At 42.6% G+C, this 17,606-nt stretch overlaps 1 protein-coding gene across 9 annotated transcripts in view; it reads left to right on the forward strand.

Moving 5' to 3' along the window:
- The window catches only part of DMD (dystrophin), a 7,616,828-nt gene that overhangs the window by 3,051,380 nt on the left and 4,547,842 nt on the right, over positions 1 to 17,606 (forward strand). For all 9 annotated transcript variants that reach the window (XM_069639082.1, XM_069639084.1, XM_069639079.1 and 6 more), the window contains one exon: positions 13,143 to 13,322. In XM_069639082.1, the coding sequence (XP_069495183.1) occupies positions 13,143 to 13,322 (180 nt within the window). The remainder of the gene's footprint in view (positions 1 to 13,142; positions 13,323 to 17,606) is intronic.

The raw sequence follows: 17,606 nt of genomic DNA on the forward strand, positions 1-17,606 counted from the left end.
CCAAGTCTAACTTCAAAGTATTCAGAAACAAAGTTTATTCCAGCCCATTAAAAGGTATCATATAATGGAAGTGCCACAGTATGCAGCTGCTCAGAGGCCCCTATGCCCACAATGTCCCCCTGCAGAGAGGACCGCACAAAGAGTCTTGTTTCGGCAGGCTCAGAGGTGGCAAGAAGGAACAACAACCAGACCAGGGACACAATCACACAGATGAATCACAGTGTGCAGGGCGGAGGGAAATAAAAATGGGCAAGCACGGTCAGTCCACCTACTTGGACTAAGTTTTTGATGCACAGGTGAAAAGTTCAACTTCAAAGCGTGCTTGCAGAACACACAGCGGCTCTTTCTCCCAGCAGCCCACTTCTCCAAACAGCCAACGGCTCCCAACAGCTGCCCTTAACCTCCACCCAGGCTTCACTGTTCCCGGGGACTTTCTGGCAATTTTAATGAAAAGTGGGCGTGCCCAAGGAGCAGAACAGAGCTTCCACTCACAATGCAGCCAACGGCTCCCAACAGCCACCCTTAACCCACAGCCGGGATTCATCGCCCCAGGAGACCTCCTGGCAATTTTAATGCAAAGTGGGTATGGCCAAGGAGTGGGACAGAACTTCCGATCCCAATGCAGCCAACGGCTCCCAACAGCCGCGCTTAACTGCAGCTGGGCTTCACCGCTGTGGGGCCCTCCTGGTAATTTTAATGCAAAATGGGCATGCCAAGGAGCGGGACAAAGTTTCCGCTCAGAATGCGGCCAAGGGCTCCCAACAGCCACCCTTAACCCGCAGCCAGGCTTCAATTGCCAATTACTAATATCGAGGAGGGGACTAATCTGGGCACCGCTATGCTAGAAATAGATGGATTTGACTACACTGCGACTCTAACCCTTCCAGATGAAGATACAGTCTGTCATTACTGAGAGAGACGTAAACCCGCTTTGCAGTTTGCCAGTGCCTGACAAAATGACCCTTCACTGAGAAATGACTTCAGACCAGTAATTCCAGAGTCAGTTGGAAGGGCCATAGTACTTTGAAAATATTAACTCCTGTCCCATGTCCAGAATAATCTGAAGGGTAATTGAAAACACTTATATCAATTGCTGATCCAAACCTCTTTGAAAAAGGAGGTCAAGGAGGCAACCAATTCTCGCCTAACAGCTTGATACCATGGAGGGGCCAATATGTGAGAAAATATGCTCTGATGGTTTTATTGAAGAGGACTGTAACATTGTTTAAAGAAGTATATCGAGTACTGCCCTATCTGCCAAAAGGCCTGCCGCCATCCGGCACCCTTTCACCCACTACATATGGTTGAAATCTAATTTTTAGTTTAGGCTATTAGGTGTCGCTTACACAGTACAGATAGGGACAAAATGCATATGAGGAGGGACACACAGCTTGTAGGTGTGGTTTGGTTATTTGCCCACTCATTTACTGTGCTTGGCCATGCTAATCCCTATGGGCATTCCCAGCCAGTTTCTGCCCCTTCCCTCCCAAAACACCTCCTCATTGGAACTCCTTGAGCTCTCTTTAGTCAAGCCTTACCATCAAACTTTGCACACAAAGTGCGTGCCAGTGTGTTTTCAAAGTAGTCTTCCGAGAGATACTTACTCAGTTAAAGTTGTAAACCTGCTACTCGTGTAGTATAAATGCTAATAGGGTCTGCCTTATAAGCCACTTGATTTATAAGCACTCTGCGTGTCCTTCACTGAAGTTATGTGTGACAAATCCAATGATAACGAAAACACACTGGTTAAAATCTGTTGTAAGCAAAAGACTTTTGCTACTTTAAACATTCATGTATCACATCAACAACTATAATTGGGTAAAACGACACCAGTGACATACATATGTGGTACTGGGATGAGTAGGCTCATGGAGGATGGACAAAACTATTGTCAATGTTCGAGTTGTTTTTCTATCTGTGAGATCAGCCTGAGAATAAAGAGAAACAAATGACAAAGACATAGAAGAAGCAGTGGTTGCCACAGTGGTCGTGGTGGTAGAAACAGTAACAGTGGTTATTGGACCTGGAAAGCTTGTGGAAGTAAGACAAGAAGAAGCGGACTGAAGGAACAGGAAACTGTGGGCGAGCAAACGGAAAAGTGCCTATATGATTTTAGGCCAATGACGAGAGCAGAGGGGCAGAGGAGAAACTCAAAGGAGGTTTCGCGAGAGAATCTACTCACTTCGAGGTGGCATTGATATGAAGCTGGAGACCATTGGGGAAACCGGAAGCGCATACCCCAAGAGACTCTGCTTGAATGGAGGCGGTGGCTAATAAAAGCACATAGATGAGACCGAATAATCAGCATGGTCTTAGATTTTCAATTGGCATAAAACGAACTACAGTAGAAAGCTGGAAAAGGATGAAATAACTGTCCGGCGTCGGCTAGATTATCTGGAGGTGGAATGCATTCCCCCCCAGCCCAAATCACAGCCAGTAACTCGGCTGCGCCAGACAAGGGGAGTGCAAAGAACCGAGCCGTTGCAGGCAGGTACCAGCAGTGCCACTTAGAAAGAAAGTGACAACATTCCTGGAAGCCCCAAGCGGACCAATCGATGAGCCAAGAAGAAAGCCGTACTAAGGACCAACTTAACAAAGTACCTGCCAGAGGGGAAAGGGCCCCGGGAATCTAAAAAGTACAATAATACAGTGAGTGGGCAGTTTGAAGTATAGCCCTCACAAAGTTTGTGTTATCTGTGAATGGTAGTCTGGGTGTAGTATTAGCGACTTAGTTAATGACAACGGAGCTCGTGAACAAGCAAGCACGAGAAGCAATCCATTGAAGCACGTCATAGTGCGGAGGACGCTTCGAGTGTGAGTGACGCTGGAAGTTTGAATTGTCAACGGCAGAAGTCGTCAGCCGGTGGAGCCTGATAGAGTATAGTTATAGTTTCCCATAACCAGTGTATGTACACAATAAATATATATGTATTTACCCTATTATGCCTCCGTATTAATAACACTTCAAGTGGCGACGAGGATTCAGGCTCCACCGCCTCCCTTCGCCGGTGTGTCCAGTTGCCGGGCTGCTCCGCTTTGCTTCCCCAAGCGTAGCAGTGGCCCAACGATGTTTATGGCCGCTCCGTTCCTGTGAACGTTGTAGCGGCCGCCTTTGAACCCCACCGTTTGCGAAGAATCGCGTAAGTGTTTTCGTTTTCCCAGTGAATACAGTGCAGGAGAATAACACGTCCGCCCACCCTGATTACAGTGGAGATTGTTACCGTACACTGTGTAATAGATGTGCATGTAATCCCTGACTGACAAGCCACCTTTAATAGCAAGAAAAAAAAAAGTAGAATTACACTGCACACCACGTTATGGATGGGAAAGTGAACTAGACTGCAAGACAAAATGTGATTCCACACCGTGGAATGAAAAAGAGATTTTTAAACGGTGGGAGATATATTGTGATGAGAAATACTAACAGTGAATAGTGAATGACAACTGGATTTTGAGTGGACACAGAAGTACACTACTAATATTGTGCGCACTACCAATTGAACCAAGTTAATAAGACGTTCAAAATGGCTTTCAGTGGCGTTCCACCCCCCATGTTCTTTTTGACAGATGTAGGGGAACCTTCAATACCGTGGAAGAGATGGATTAAGGCTTTTGAACACTATGCAGGAGTAGTGTGCGGTCCTAATTGTAGTATAGAGAAAAGAAAGTCTCTTCTTTTACACTGCCTAGGACCGGCTGGACAAGAAAAATTTGAAGACCTACCAGAACTATTACAGGAAGAAAGTGCAGATTTAAATGACTATGAATGTTCTGTGAAAAAAATGAGTAAACATTATGAAAAAAAATTAAGCACTATATTAGAACGATACAAATTCGGGAAGAGAATTCAAGAAGAAGGCGAAAGTGTTGAACAATACATAACTAATTTAAGAAAATTAGCCAGAACCTGTAAATTCAATGCACAATTGGATGAGAGACTACGTGACCAGTTCATGTTAGAGTGCAGAAGTGGTAAAGTGAGGGAAAAATTATGGGCTGAAGATGACCCGCCCCTGGACACAGTTCTAAGAATAGCCAAAGAAGTTGAACATACGGAAAAATGTGTTCAGGAACTGGAAAACAGGATGCAGTCGATGGAGATTAAACAAGAAACTCCAAAGAGTAATAGCACTAATAACATGAATAAAGGCACTGGATCAATAACCCAAGTGATGGATGCAACTAACAACAGAGACAAATCAGGAGGAACTCGAAATTCATTGTGGAATGAAAATAGAAAGAGCAAACGTGCAACCAGAGTTAATGAAAAAAGAAGAAGTCCACGCAGACAAGGAGGCAACCCAAGAAGAAGAAATGAGGGAAGATGCTTTAGGTGCGATAGTACTGATCATTGGGCTGATTATCCTGAATGCCCGGCTTTGAAAATTATATGTGGCAAATGTAAGGGAAAGGGCCACTATGCCAGATGTTGCAAAGCATCAAATACGTCAAACACGTCCATGAATTGGATTGGTAGTGACAATGACAGTAATGTCAATGATGAGGAATGTGTTTTTGCCATATCTGATGATGAACAAGAAGAGGAAATAGAAAGTCCTAAAGCCATAGTGTGTGTTGATGGAGTAAATATGCACATGATGATTGATTCTGGTGCCAAATATACATTAATACCACAAGAGATGTGGGACAGAAAGAAACATGAATATTTACATGAATCTGACATTCGACCCAGAGCCTATGGCGGCATTAAAATAGATATCGTTGGATGGTTTTGGGCTTCACTCAAATTTAAAAACAGAAAGGCGAATGGGAAAGTTTACATTACGAAAGCTGGGAGTATTCCTTTATTAAGCTGGACTCATCAGAGCAAACTCAGAGTGAGATTGGATGCCAATGCTGATGAGTCGGTGATGAATATTGAAAATGATGAAGCAAGAAAATGTTTAACACGTGAGAAAATGGAAGAAATAATGAAGAATGTATTCAAGAATGAAAGTGGGTGCTTACGCGGTTATTCTCATAAAATCAAAATGAAACCAGGATGTATTCCAGTGGCGCAGAAATTACGAAATATTCCCCTCTCTATGAGAGAAGAAGTCAAGAATGAACTAAATGATTTGGTTGACCAAGGAGTCATAGAAAGTATTGACGCCAGCGAATGGGTATCCCCGTTGGTTGTCTTAAGAAAGAAATCTGGGAAATTGAGAATATGTGTTGACATGCGTGAACTTAATAAATGTGTGATTCCAGACAGACACCCACTTCCAAACATCCATGAAATAGTTTCCACCATTGGTCCATCGAAGCATTTCTCCACCCTTGATTTGACTTCGGCATACCATCAGGTAAATCTACACAAGGAATCCAGATGCATGACAGCATTTATTACGCCAGATGGTCTGTATCAGTACAAGAGACTACCGTTTGGGCTGATATCAGCTGCATCTGTTTTCCAGAAAGTCATGCATAAATTGTTTGAAGGAGATCGTGGTGTTATATGCTTCCAAGATGATATTTTGATACATGCCACTGACCAGGAAACACATGATAAGAAAATACGACAGGTAATCAAGAAATTATACGATGCTGGAATGACCCTCAGTAGAGAAAATGCAAGATAAATTGTGATGAAATTGAATACTTAGGACATACTATATCGGCAGAGGGAGTAAGACCCAAGAGACAGCTTGTAGAAGCAATAGAAAATATGCCAAGGCCCAAATCTAAAGATGAAGTACGCACATTCATCGGCATGGCCGAATATTATTCAAAATTCATGCGTGATTTTGCTACACATACTGTTCCTCTGCGTGAATTATTAAAAAAGAAGACATTTGTGTGGGACACAGAATGTGAAGAAGAATTTAAGTGGATAAAACACGAACTAAATAAAGCGCCGTCATTACGAAATTTCAAGAGTGGTGAGAAAACAGTTATCACGACAGATGCCAGCAATGTAGGTCTTGGTGCAGTTATCACTCAAGGAAGTGATGGTAAAGAGAGATTGATAGCCTTTGCATCCAGGTTGCTGAAGGGAGCTGAAAAAACATATGCAGCCATTGAAAAGGAGATGTTGGCCATAAAATGGGCAGCAGAGAAATTTCGGAATTTCATATGGGGAACAGAGGTGGAGTTTCGCACTGATCACAAGCCATTAGTTCATGTCATAATGAGTAAAAGTTTGGAAAATGTCTCAAATCGTATGAAAAGATGGGTCATACTTCTGCAAGAGTACAATAGTACTGTGAAATATGTACCAGGAAAAAAAAATCGTGCTGCCGATTGTTTGTCACGACTCACTAATGTCTTGGAAGTAGACGATGTTGAAGATATGGATTCTGAGGTAGTGTTAAATGTTGAAGAACTGTCTATATCGGAAAAATAATGGAACAAGGCGGAAGAGTTGGATAATACATTCAACAAGTTGAAACACATCATTGTAAGTGGTGATGCATTGACCAAGACAAAATATGAAGAAAATGGACTATTAGAATTCTGGAAAGTTGCGAATGAATTGAAAGTGGAAAATAACAGAATTATGAGAAGTGACAGAATTGTCCCACCTGTGAGTCTACGTCAGAAGATCATTGAATTAGGCCATGAAGGTCACCAAGGAATTGTAAAGACAAAGAGAAGAATACGAGATGAATTCTGGTGGCCAGGATATGATCTACAGGCAGAGAGAGTCATACGTGACTGTATCCTTTGCAAAGAGAGTGATAGAGGATGTGTGAGTGAGAAATACCCCATGGTAATTACTGATCTTCCAGGTAACATATGGGAAGATTTGGGTATGGACATAATAGGTCCAATTTACAGTGAGGGTAAACAACAGTACTGTATAGTAATTATTGATCTCTTGACTAGATGGGTTGAAGTCATGATTAAACCATGCATGACTGCAAAAATAGTGGTTGAATTCTTAAAAGAAGTATGTGGAAGGGAAGGTTTACCCAAAAGCATACTAACAGACAACGGAGTTCAATTCCGTTCAAAGGAAATGGAGAAATTTTGTGTGGAAAATTCCATTGTACATAAAAAAAAGTGCCATATATCACCCACAAACTAATGGAGTAGTTGAGCGTTTTAACAGGGTGCTTAAAGATGCTGTAAGGTGGGCTTGGGCAAACGGTGTAAAATGGGAAGAGGCTGTCAAACAAAAAATTAATGCACATCGCTTTACAACACACTGTACGACTGGTCTGTCGCCGTTTGAAATGAGCAGAGGTAGGAAAGCTAACACTAAGTTAACACCATCTTGGTTAAAACGAATAACTGTGATAAGGAAGGATTTCGGAGATGCATGTCAGAACATCAGAACTATGCAGTTAAGAAACAAAAGAAATCATGATGTGTCTGTTAGTGGAAAAAAAAAAGGAAGTCCATCGTTGGTGGTTGGAGGACGAGTGAGAATTAAACTTCCACCTGTATTGAGAAACGGTCCATGTAAATGGTCCAAGCCAGTTGGAGTCATTGAAGTTTTTAAACATGCGGTGAGGGTTGAAGATGGAAGAGTTTGGAATATGAAGAGAGTGTGTGTGTGGGATACTCCTGTAGAGAATGCACCGATGGATGGTACACGAAGGAAGTCAAGTGAAAGTATGAGTGCGAATAGTAGTAGTGATGGGGAAAGATGTCAGAAAGATGTGACAATGGAGAAAGATTCGTCAATGATTTCCTTGCCAGAACCAAGAACAGATATCTCACGCACATCAAGAAGAGGGAGAATCATTCATCATCCCTGCAGATTGAAAGACTTTGTGTGTGGACAATGAGCCTGATATATTTTATAAAGAGACAGTCTTGTTATGTTTTTATATATTAAGAAGGAGAGATGATCTTGTTATGTTTTCATATATTAAGAAGGGGAGATGTGTAGTATTAGCGACTTAGTTAATGACAACGGAGCTCGTGAACAAGCAAGCACGAGAAGCAATCCATTGAAGCACGTCATAGTGCGGAGGACGCTTCGAGTGCGAGTGACGCTGGAAGTTTGAATTGTCAACGGCAGAAGTCGTCAGCCGGTGGAGCCTGATAGAGTATAGTTATAGTTTCCCATAACCAGTGTATGTACACAATAAATATATATGTATTTACCCTATTATGCCTCCGTATTAATAACACTTCACTGGGCAAAAGAGACACTCTTCCTCGCCCCAGTGATTCTGGGAATTAAAATTGACATTACTTGGCAGGCGAGTAAACTAAGTCTGACATAGATGTGGAAAACGTTATTTAAGCAATTGCTCTCTAAAATATAAAAAAGGTGGAAAGATGAGGGAAAGAGGATTGTCCCCCTTAGCACTATTGCACTATTGGACTCTGTTTAGGGGATTAAAGTCACTTTCCCGAACAGTAAGCAAACAAACAAATAATAAAACCTTACTTGGAACTTTGTGGAATTTTATAAATAAGCACAGGTAATTTATCTTGAGTTATATTTGGAACGACAAGAAGAAGGTACCGAGGGACACTTAATTTTCCCCTTGTTGAATCTTTTTATAGACCTCAGAGTGTGAGGGTCAGATTACGTTTTGGACACAGGAAGGTGAGCTTTATTGTGGTCATCCTGGCATGTGTTGAGGCAGGGAACCCCCTCATTGAATTGGGGATAATGAGGAAATGTTCCAATCCCCATTATTATTTAAATAAAAGTATTTGAGCAAACAAACAACACTGTGTCTGTCTCGTAAGTCCGACCCCCGCACACCTCTTATAATTGTCATACTAACTTGTGCCATTGGAGACCCTGTGGCATTGCCCCTAAGAGTGAATACTACACAGCAGATATTGATACATCATCTGCCATTCTTTTCATAGGTTGGCTCCCAGAACAAATCTTCATGGCGCAGGGCAGTGCTTTTAGGTTGAAGTTATTGAGTGAAATTAAATAGCTGGTTGGAATAAAGATATTACATAACTCCATGTACCACCACAAACAGATGAGTTGTGGCACGAATCCTAGGAATTCTTCCCCTCTTCCCAACAGGGAGTCACACCTTTTGGGACTAGGGAGGTGAGCCTGCTAAGCTTAATACCACCGAGGAGATACGGCAAGTGGAATCCCATTGGGGTGACCTCCTCACTAGACAACTGGAGGTCCATTGAAAGCAGTATTAGTGATTCTCGTGGTAAATCAGAACAAGAGACCAACAAGATAACATTTTTTTGAAGTGTGATTTTATTTGAGCACAACAACAAAACAATATTCTATCCCTACGTTTCTAAGCCCTACACTTAAGGAAAATAAAGAGTCCAGAAAGGTGCACATCAGGAGGCCTTAACTTAGCCTGATTCCTGTCCATTCCACTATAAACCAAAAAGCCTAATTTAAACAAACACGTATCAAAAGGATAATTTACCCCAAATGATGCAAGAGTGGCTGTTTTATGAGCGCACCTGAATATGTCTACATTAGAAGGTGGCTTCTCACTTGATGCCCAATTCAAAGAAATTCCCCAATAAAGGGCTCATCACCAAACAGACAGTTCCAGAAAAGTTCTCAGCAAATGTCTTTAGGGCTTCCTGCCGGATGCACAGGTCAGGTAAAGCAGTTGGCAGATGTCTGTCCTTCCCGCTTGATGACCATGGACTCTGTTGCCCCTTTCTGGGACCACCTTGGTTCCTGCCCCGGCCTATGGTCTCAGGCTTCACACCCCCTTTTGGGCTCAAAACTCTTCTAGCCCACTTTGCGCTCTTGTTTCTTTAACTCCAACCTAGGGTCTTAGGTTTCACACCCCCTCTCAGGGTCAGGTCTCTTTTAGTCCACTCTGGGCTCTGTTTTCTTTTACCATGCCCTGGGATCTCATTTTGTCTTTCCACCCTCCACCGGCTCCCAGGAGAAACTTCAAATCTCTGCTCTTTGTGTAGTGCTCTGCCAGGTAGATGCACTCCTCGCACAGGAGATGGTGCCTGCAAAGGGTCAGAAACCATACAAGCCATCAGAGTGAGAAAGAGTAAGTGATTAAGCACATTGACTCCCATGTAACCAACACAACTATGAGAGCCCTGGCATAAGGGAGGCTAAAGCTTAGCCCTAGTTAGGAATTGCCTGCCCCACAGGGAAGTTTATCCCCCAGTGGGAACCCACTTGCCCTGTCCCCTAGGGAGTGTTAATCTGAGATGGATCACCTCCCGAGTCCCAAATGTGTTGGCTCTCTCTTGAAGAGAGGGAACACATTTCCTGGATTTGTCACTGCTAGCAATTTGAAAGATTCCAATATGTTTGTTGGCTACATGAGATTTATTATTTATGATAACTTGAAACCTCCTAAAATATGGTTGATATAATTTCTGAACCTCTGTGTGCACAGGATCTGCCAGGAATGAAAGACTTGTGGGAGGTCTCACCCCTAAGCCTAAGAGAGGAATAAATAGACAATCAACTTTGGAAAAAGGACAGAGATATCCACAGAGCTGGAGACATGTGGAACCCCCTTCTGGGAGGTGTGACAGGAAGAGGAGAGCATAGGCCAAGCATGGCAGACCTGGGTGCCACCAAGCACTCTCATGGCTGCCAGCTCTGCCTGATGAGGATCCGGGAATGCCATATTGAAAGAAATTGCATAGGGCACAAGCCTCGAGAGAATAGGTGTGCCAAGGCAGGAGTAGCAAAGACACACAGAAGGCCAGCAAGAAATAGGCGTAAGCTCTGCCTGAAGTGAAGAAACAAGAAAATGTGAAGGAAACGCAATGCCTTGGCTGCACTCCCTGATTCCCCAGAAGAGCAGTGCAATGAGACAATGCATACGTGGTGCCTCTGGGAAGCTGAAGGAGGGGATTCACGGTCCAACCAGACCCCAAGGCAAAGCAGTACCCTAAGGCGGAGTGAAGAAAACTATACAGATGGTGGGGTGAGAGAAACCAGACCCCAAAGCAAGGTGCAACAAACCAGACCCCAAGGCAGGGTGAGAGAAACCAAAACACCAAATCAAGGTCAAAGAAACCATACTGCAAGAAAGGTGTTCAAGAAACCATACCCCATGGAGGGGTGGACAAAACCATTTCCCAAGGTGGGTGAAGAAAGCAATGAACTATACAGATGGCGGGGTGAGTGAAACAATACGCCAACGCTGGGTAAGAGAAACCAATACCCAGGGTGGTGTGAAAGCCAAGAGCTGCCTCAAAGGCAAGACATCCCAGAACATTCTAAGTAAAGAGTACCAGGTATACCCTCACGGAAGTACACAGACCAGACAGTCACAAAAGGGAGAGAAGAGGACCGGAGACATTTTGTGGACATAATAGAACTGTTTAGAAAAACAGAAAGACATACAAGGGTAGGGGTCAGAAACAAGCCACTATTAAATTGCCAGGGCCAAGTGCCTTAGTCTATCTTTTGTTGGATTATGTGTTTTTTTAATAGTGGTAGAGGCAGAGCTCAGGTTAGTATAGGATTTTGGATAGGAGACTTCCGTGGCTTGTAAAGACATCCTGACAAGCACCCTTTGGATGTTTCCTTTATAGAGAAGGGCCAAGAAACTTTGACATAGGGACAGCTCAGATTTCTTTTGGAAAATTAAAAGCAAGTCATTTACAGTGACACCTTGCCCATCTCCTGATTTTGACCTACTGCAGTTGGTTGAAAGGTTCAAGAAAACTTTCAAAGGCTTCCTAAGGAAACAAGCAAATGTAGATGGGGAAACAAATGATGTATTAATCATGTGGGCACTCTTTGACATCTGGAAACACCCCAAAGGTCCTCATGGTTCCCACCCTTTGAGTTGTAGGAATGATACGTTTTATCCTCAGACAGAGTTGGGAAGGTGAAGACCATCAGGGCAAACATGTGACCTGATTTTCACAGACTTCTAGAGCCTGATTGACTTTCATTATAAAGCTTGTTAGCAACCATCAGTCTAAAAAGGAAGAGAAAAAGATCCAGCCATATACAATCAAAAGGCCAGACTCAAGATCACCAAGGTAATTAGTAATTTCAACTATTGTGTAAGACAACCAGATAGGATGCACATGTAGCAAATGTGCCAGGTAAACCTACTTAAAGAGTGGAAGGACCTGAAGATCATTGTACAATCCATTGCTACTCTTATGTGTACTGGGGACAGCCCTTTGCATTGTCCTAGAACAAATAGAGAGCCAGCTGAAACAAGATCTTCATGATCTAATGAACCAGCTTCCTGATACCATTTCCACCTAGGGTCTGCAGAAAACCACACTTAAAACCACCCTGTTCAATCAAGCAATTGGAAGCGTACACATCATAGAAAATGATATGTCTCTATTCAACTTAACTCTAGGATGGTTATAAAAGCAAGCATTGGCAAAGCTAACAGTTTTGGCCTTGTTGCAGGCATGTGATTCACACTTTCCATGCACTACCATAATGGTACTAGCTGGCATAAGGTGGTAATAATGGAATCCTGGGCAAATTATGAAAGTGCGTGGAAAATACCTATGTATTGCCTATAAGTGAGTTAAAACATTTGGCTTTGGCAATGCTGGCTTTTAACCAGAATTCAGTTCAAGGGCCCATGTACTGCTTAGAAATCAAAAAGTTGAAAGAAAGCTTTGTTAAGGTAGTTTTATTACATTCGGAGCTGGTTTGTAGCTGCTATGCACATAACTAGAGTTTGAGAGATTTCAGGGGATGTGTTTTGGTTGGAGAGGGCGGGTAGTGGGTTGGAATGGCCATTTGGAATAGCATGGCTGTGTAGAGTCAGTTGAGATGGGTAAGTAATCAAACAACTTCAAAAGTCTGCCGATTTCTCTTCACTCCTCATCTCTCCCATGTCTTCACTTCCGCTGGCAATAGATTATGCGTATAGGCAGCACTTCAGTGTCACAGAATAGCCAAAACAAATGATTGCCAGATCTTCCATTCACCACAATCAGCAGAGAATGATTTTCTAATGCCCTGTTTCCCTAGTCCTGTATACAATAGTCCTGCGATCACTTCACCTATGTGCTCCCCTTAAAACCCTATGTGTTCTCCGGAGAAAGGCGCATAGTAAATCATCAATTCAGATAAAATAAATAGTTGTTGCTATTTCTGAAACCCGAGCATGTTTGTCAACTTGATGGTCTAATTCATGTCAGACTTTATTGAGCACCACCCCTTCGTCAAAGATTCACTGTATGTGCGCCAAACTATTATTGTAACTTTCTAGAGACCTCAAAGAACACACGCAGTAGTAAAACTTGTTTTATGTTTTGTTTTACAGACTACACAGAAAGAGATAGAAAAACGTCAGCAACAGCTAAAAAATGTCACAGAGCTGGGGGAAGGTCTAAGAGCAGTTCTTGGAGGAAAGGAGAGCCTCGTGGATGACAAACTCAGCCTACTGAGCAGCAACTGGATTGCTGTTACGTCAAGAGCCGAAGAGTGGTTCAATCTGTTATTGGTGAGCAAGCATTGTGTACAAGTGCTAACACCCCACATTATTGGCAGCAACGGTTTCCACCTAAGTTGGATACCATTTGTTTATTGATAACATTTTCAGAAACTTAATTTCATAATTGATCACTGAATACTGCCAGCTTGAATGAAGAAAAATACACAATTGTTCAGTTACTCATTATTGTATACAATGACAGCACGTATGCTGCTTCATAGGTTTAATGATAGTGAAAAGGATAGTTCAACTAAAAAAAATTGATAGTTGAAAGGTTTGCATGAATCACAACCATTGTCAGCGATTTGAGCAATGATCTACACCATTGCTTTTTAGCCCATCTGCACTTTTACATAATGGGACCAAGCCTATGTAAACCAGTTTTCTTCCTGCCACCAATGAGCCAGAACTGCTGATCATGTCCCCTTTCATGGAAAAACAAGCAACACCAGACATCTTTGGCACTCCAGGCCATTATCTTGCTTCACCATGGGAAACTGAGCAAGGGACCCTCATCTGCGTCTGCCCTCTTTCTCATAGAGAGACAATCTTAAGTAAAAAACTGATAAATCCTTAGCAAAATTCAATAACATAATTTCTAGCCCATGCTAATTTGTTTGGTATTCCACATATCCACTTTGCCCCTGCTTTACCTAACAGGTTCCCATAGCAAAACCACGGGAAAAATAACGTGTGAAGACATATTGGTAGGGATGTAGGGCTGAGCCTCATCCCTACCAACATGTAGTTTCACCACTCTGCTATCTGCACCTCTGCTTCAAAATGCTATGATGTATACTTCTTTGCAAGCACTTATCCTAACTCCCTGGGCTAATTTGCACAGGAAATTGCCATAAACAGTGAGTTCATCAGACAGATTCTACCCAGAATTATATCTAAATATTTGAACAAAAGTCTGTTAATATTGACTTGGTAACACGTATAGAAGTCAGAGGATGTTAAGATTAATAGTGTCTTGTTGGTCATAACTTTATGAATATAAACAAAATCAAACAGTTTTGTACTTTTTTTTTATTACTCTGTTGGGTGAAAACCTTTATTTTGTAACTAAAGAAACATAGTGATTCTCTGGTTGGCTGAAAACCTTTATTTTGTAACTAAAGAAACATAGTGATGAGCTCCAAATAGGCCAGATACTCCAATTCCTTCAATTTACGGAGTTCCTTTCACGTGTGAAAGGTGCTCAACTACACTTTATCACTGACACTCTTGTAGTCACCAACCCTCTTGATTAAAGTCAGCCAAAGTTTAATTGCAGATGCCTGACAATGTTAGAAACCACAACATTAAACTTTCTCACTGAGACTGGAGGGTATTCTATGTAAAATGTTCCTATTTATTTATTTGCTTATTTATGTGTGGTGTTTACTTGAGGAGATTGATAAATAGATAATGTGAGTGCAAGTCAATCTGATTACAGGTTACATCGACATGTATCTCCTTTACTTATGATTACAGTAGGTGGTAAGAGCTTTCATAAAATAATGACCCTTGTGGCTATGACTATTGAACAGACTATGCTTGGGGGATTGTCATTAGTGGAGTGGTAATAATACATGCAAGCACTATTCGGAATGCTTCCTGCTTACTTACCTCACTCAGTACGAGTAATATGATTACCTCCACATTTCAAAAATCCACCATTATTATTAGTATTATTAATAGAGAATTTGCTGAGGGCGGACCTAACTTCCGGAAGGAACAGTGTGCTTTACAATTAAAGGGGGATGAACAAGGATAGGCAGCAGAAAAACAAGGGAGGGAGGATCAAACAACAGGGAAGGGTGGGCAATTGTCAGCAATTTCAAAAATTCCTTTAAGGTAATAACCTGCTAGGGCTCTGGCAGTCATGATTCAGAGCTAGGCATGGCACAGCGACCGCCATGCTTGATTAAAAAACCAATCCCTCCAGCATTGTGGATCAGGGCCATCCCGCTCTAATGATGTTTCTAGACCTGTGTTATGACTGTATTAACACAGTATTAATGTATAACATTAAACTTTTAGTTTGGTTCACTGAACCCTTACCTGATGGAAGGTAGATACAATGAGAAGTATTGGGGAGCTTTCCTAGATCCACCCTTAGCCCTGAATTGAGGGGACGGGTAATGGCTAAAGCCGGGGAAACCCTCATGGGGAAGAAAACCCGTCCAATTAGGAGAAGATAGGTGATCCGAGATGAACTCCCAGAAGCATATCAATGGTATCTCAGGGTTCAATCCAGGAAATGAAGAATTAGGTCTTCTGTGGAAGTTCAGTTTTCCAGCATAGCTCCCCTGTAGGGATAGAAACGAGTAGGGAAGGGGAGTTTAGAACAGGCAATGTGAACAGAAGTGGAAATAGTCACGAATAACCACTACAGTTCAGGGAAACTTTATGAAAAGTGTGCTTACCAAGTTAGAATGTTTCCACTCTTTGGAATGGTGCATGAGTTGCACAGGTAGGAGTTTTTGATCAACAGTTTGCTTGTAGTTGTAGTGCAGTGTGATCCACGAGTTCTGTATTGTAGTGCTGGGTGATGCACGAGTTGCATAATTGTTATGCAGGGTGATGCACGAGTTGAGCAGGAAGCAGTTCTGTGGTTGAAATGCACGTAAGACCAGCAAGAACAGGAAAGTTTACTGATTCGGAAGTCCTCAGCGTAAAGAACAAAGAAAAAGAGTTCTTTGAAGTTCGTTCCGCTCAAAAATATCAACATTCACTATATCAATAAGGAATTGATAGACTCTCGTCACGTTCTAGAACGCGTGTCCAGTATTGGGTTGAAGAAGATGTCAGCTTCTGCTGCTGCAGATTTTAGATTGCAGCGTGAGTCGTAATCTAATATCCTAATACTGCAAAGGCAATGAGGCGAATGCTGTATACTGCAAAGGCAAAGTGGTGAATGCCGTATACTGCAATGTCAAAGAGGCAAATGCTGTATGTTTTAAAGGCAACATGGCGGATGCCGATTCTAAAAAAGACTGTAAGGATAACCCGGGGGAATTCGAGTGACTCCATGGAATATACAGAAGGGAGAGAAAGGCAAAGGGAGGTTGGAAGGGATCGGATGGAAAAAAGGAAAGCATGAGCTCTTACTCTGACAAGGCTTCAGGCAGCTTGAAAGTCTTGAAAGCAGTCTGATAGAAAGTAACTTGACGTCAAATGAGTGTTGAGTGGAATTTAAAGGTGGAGGCATGGCAGTTATTTTGGAAACAACTAGACCGGGGGACTTGAATGGAAGGAATGGGCCTATGGGTTTTCATGTTGGAAGGGAAATAAATGAAAATATTTGTGTATCTTCCATTTTCTCCATAGGGAATATCGATGTATGACATCCTGTCGGCCACTTTTGACCTGGTTGACCATGCCCTATTCATGCCCTATTGGTAACCAGGTTGGAAACACAGATGGGCTGTTCTGGGTTAACAACTAAATGGGTGGCATCTTTCCTGGGGCTCCGCATGGCCAGAATCGCCATCACTGATGCCACCCATCTCCTTCAGCGTTCCCCGGGGCTTCTGTCTCTCGCCTACCCTTTTCAATATCTGCATCCTGCCCTTTCTGTGGGTTCTTGACGACCTGGGTGTCCTCTATACCAACTATGCTGACGATACCCAAGTCATACTCCAGCTCACAGGTACCCACTCACAAGACACTTTTGCCATCAATGCCATTCACTCCGCAATCCAGGCTTGGATGGTCACCAATTCCTTGGCCCTTAATGCTGAGAAGACTGAGCTCTGAATTGTCGCCTCCAGTCGCATCCTTAAAAAACTTGAGTATAAAAGTTTCATAGTCGCTGGCAATCCCATTTTGCTAGCAAAGAGTGTGAAGACCTTGGGCTTTATCTTAGATGCCGAGTTGACAATGACACAGCATGTCGCCCAGGTTTGTGTCTCGTGCGGTCTCATAAACAACATGGTTAACTGCATTCACCCTTTTCTTTCATACCAAAACATCTCCTTTTTGGCAGCCACCCATGTCAACTTGCAGTTGGATTACTGCAACAGCCTCCTGGCTGGCACCTCCCAATTCAACCTTTAAGCTCTTCAGGTGACCCAAAATGGGGCAGTTCGTGCAATACTGGGACTATCAAGTTGTGCCAATATTACTAATGCAAGGAGAGAGTTGCACTGGCTACCTGTAAAACATTGCGTCGCTCACAAGATACTGACCTTGACACATAAATGTGTTAATCATGAGGCTCCAACATGCCTGATGGAGCGCTTGAGGACTTATCAGTCTTTACGCACTCTCAGGTATTAGGAGCAAGCTAGACGGATCCAGTCT

This window comes from Ambystoma mexicanum, chromosome 7q (genome assembly GCF_040938575.1).
Source record: "Ambystoma mexicanum isolate Mex_15411 chromosome 7q, UKY_AmexF1_1, whole genome shotgun sequence".
Classification (NCBI taxonomy): domain Eukaryota; kingdom Metazoa; phylum Chordata; class Amphibia; order Caudata; family Ambystomatidae; genus Ambystoma; species Ambystoma mexicanum.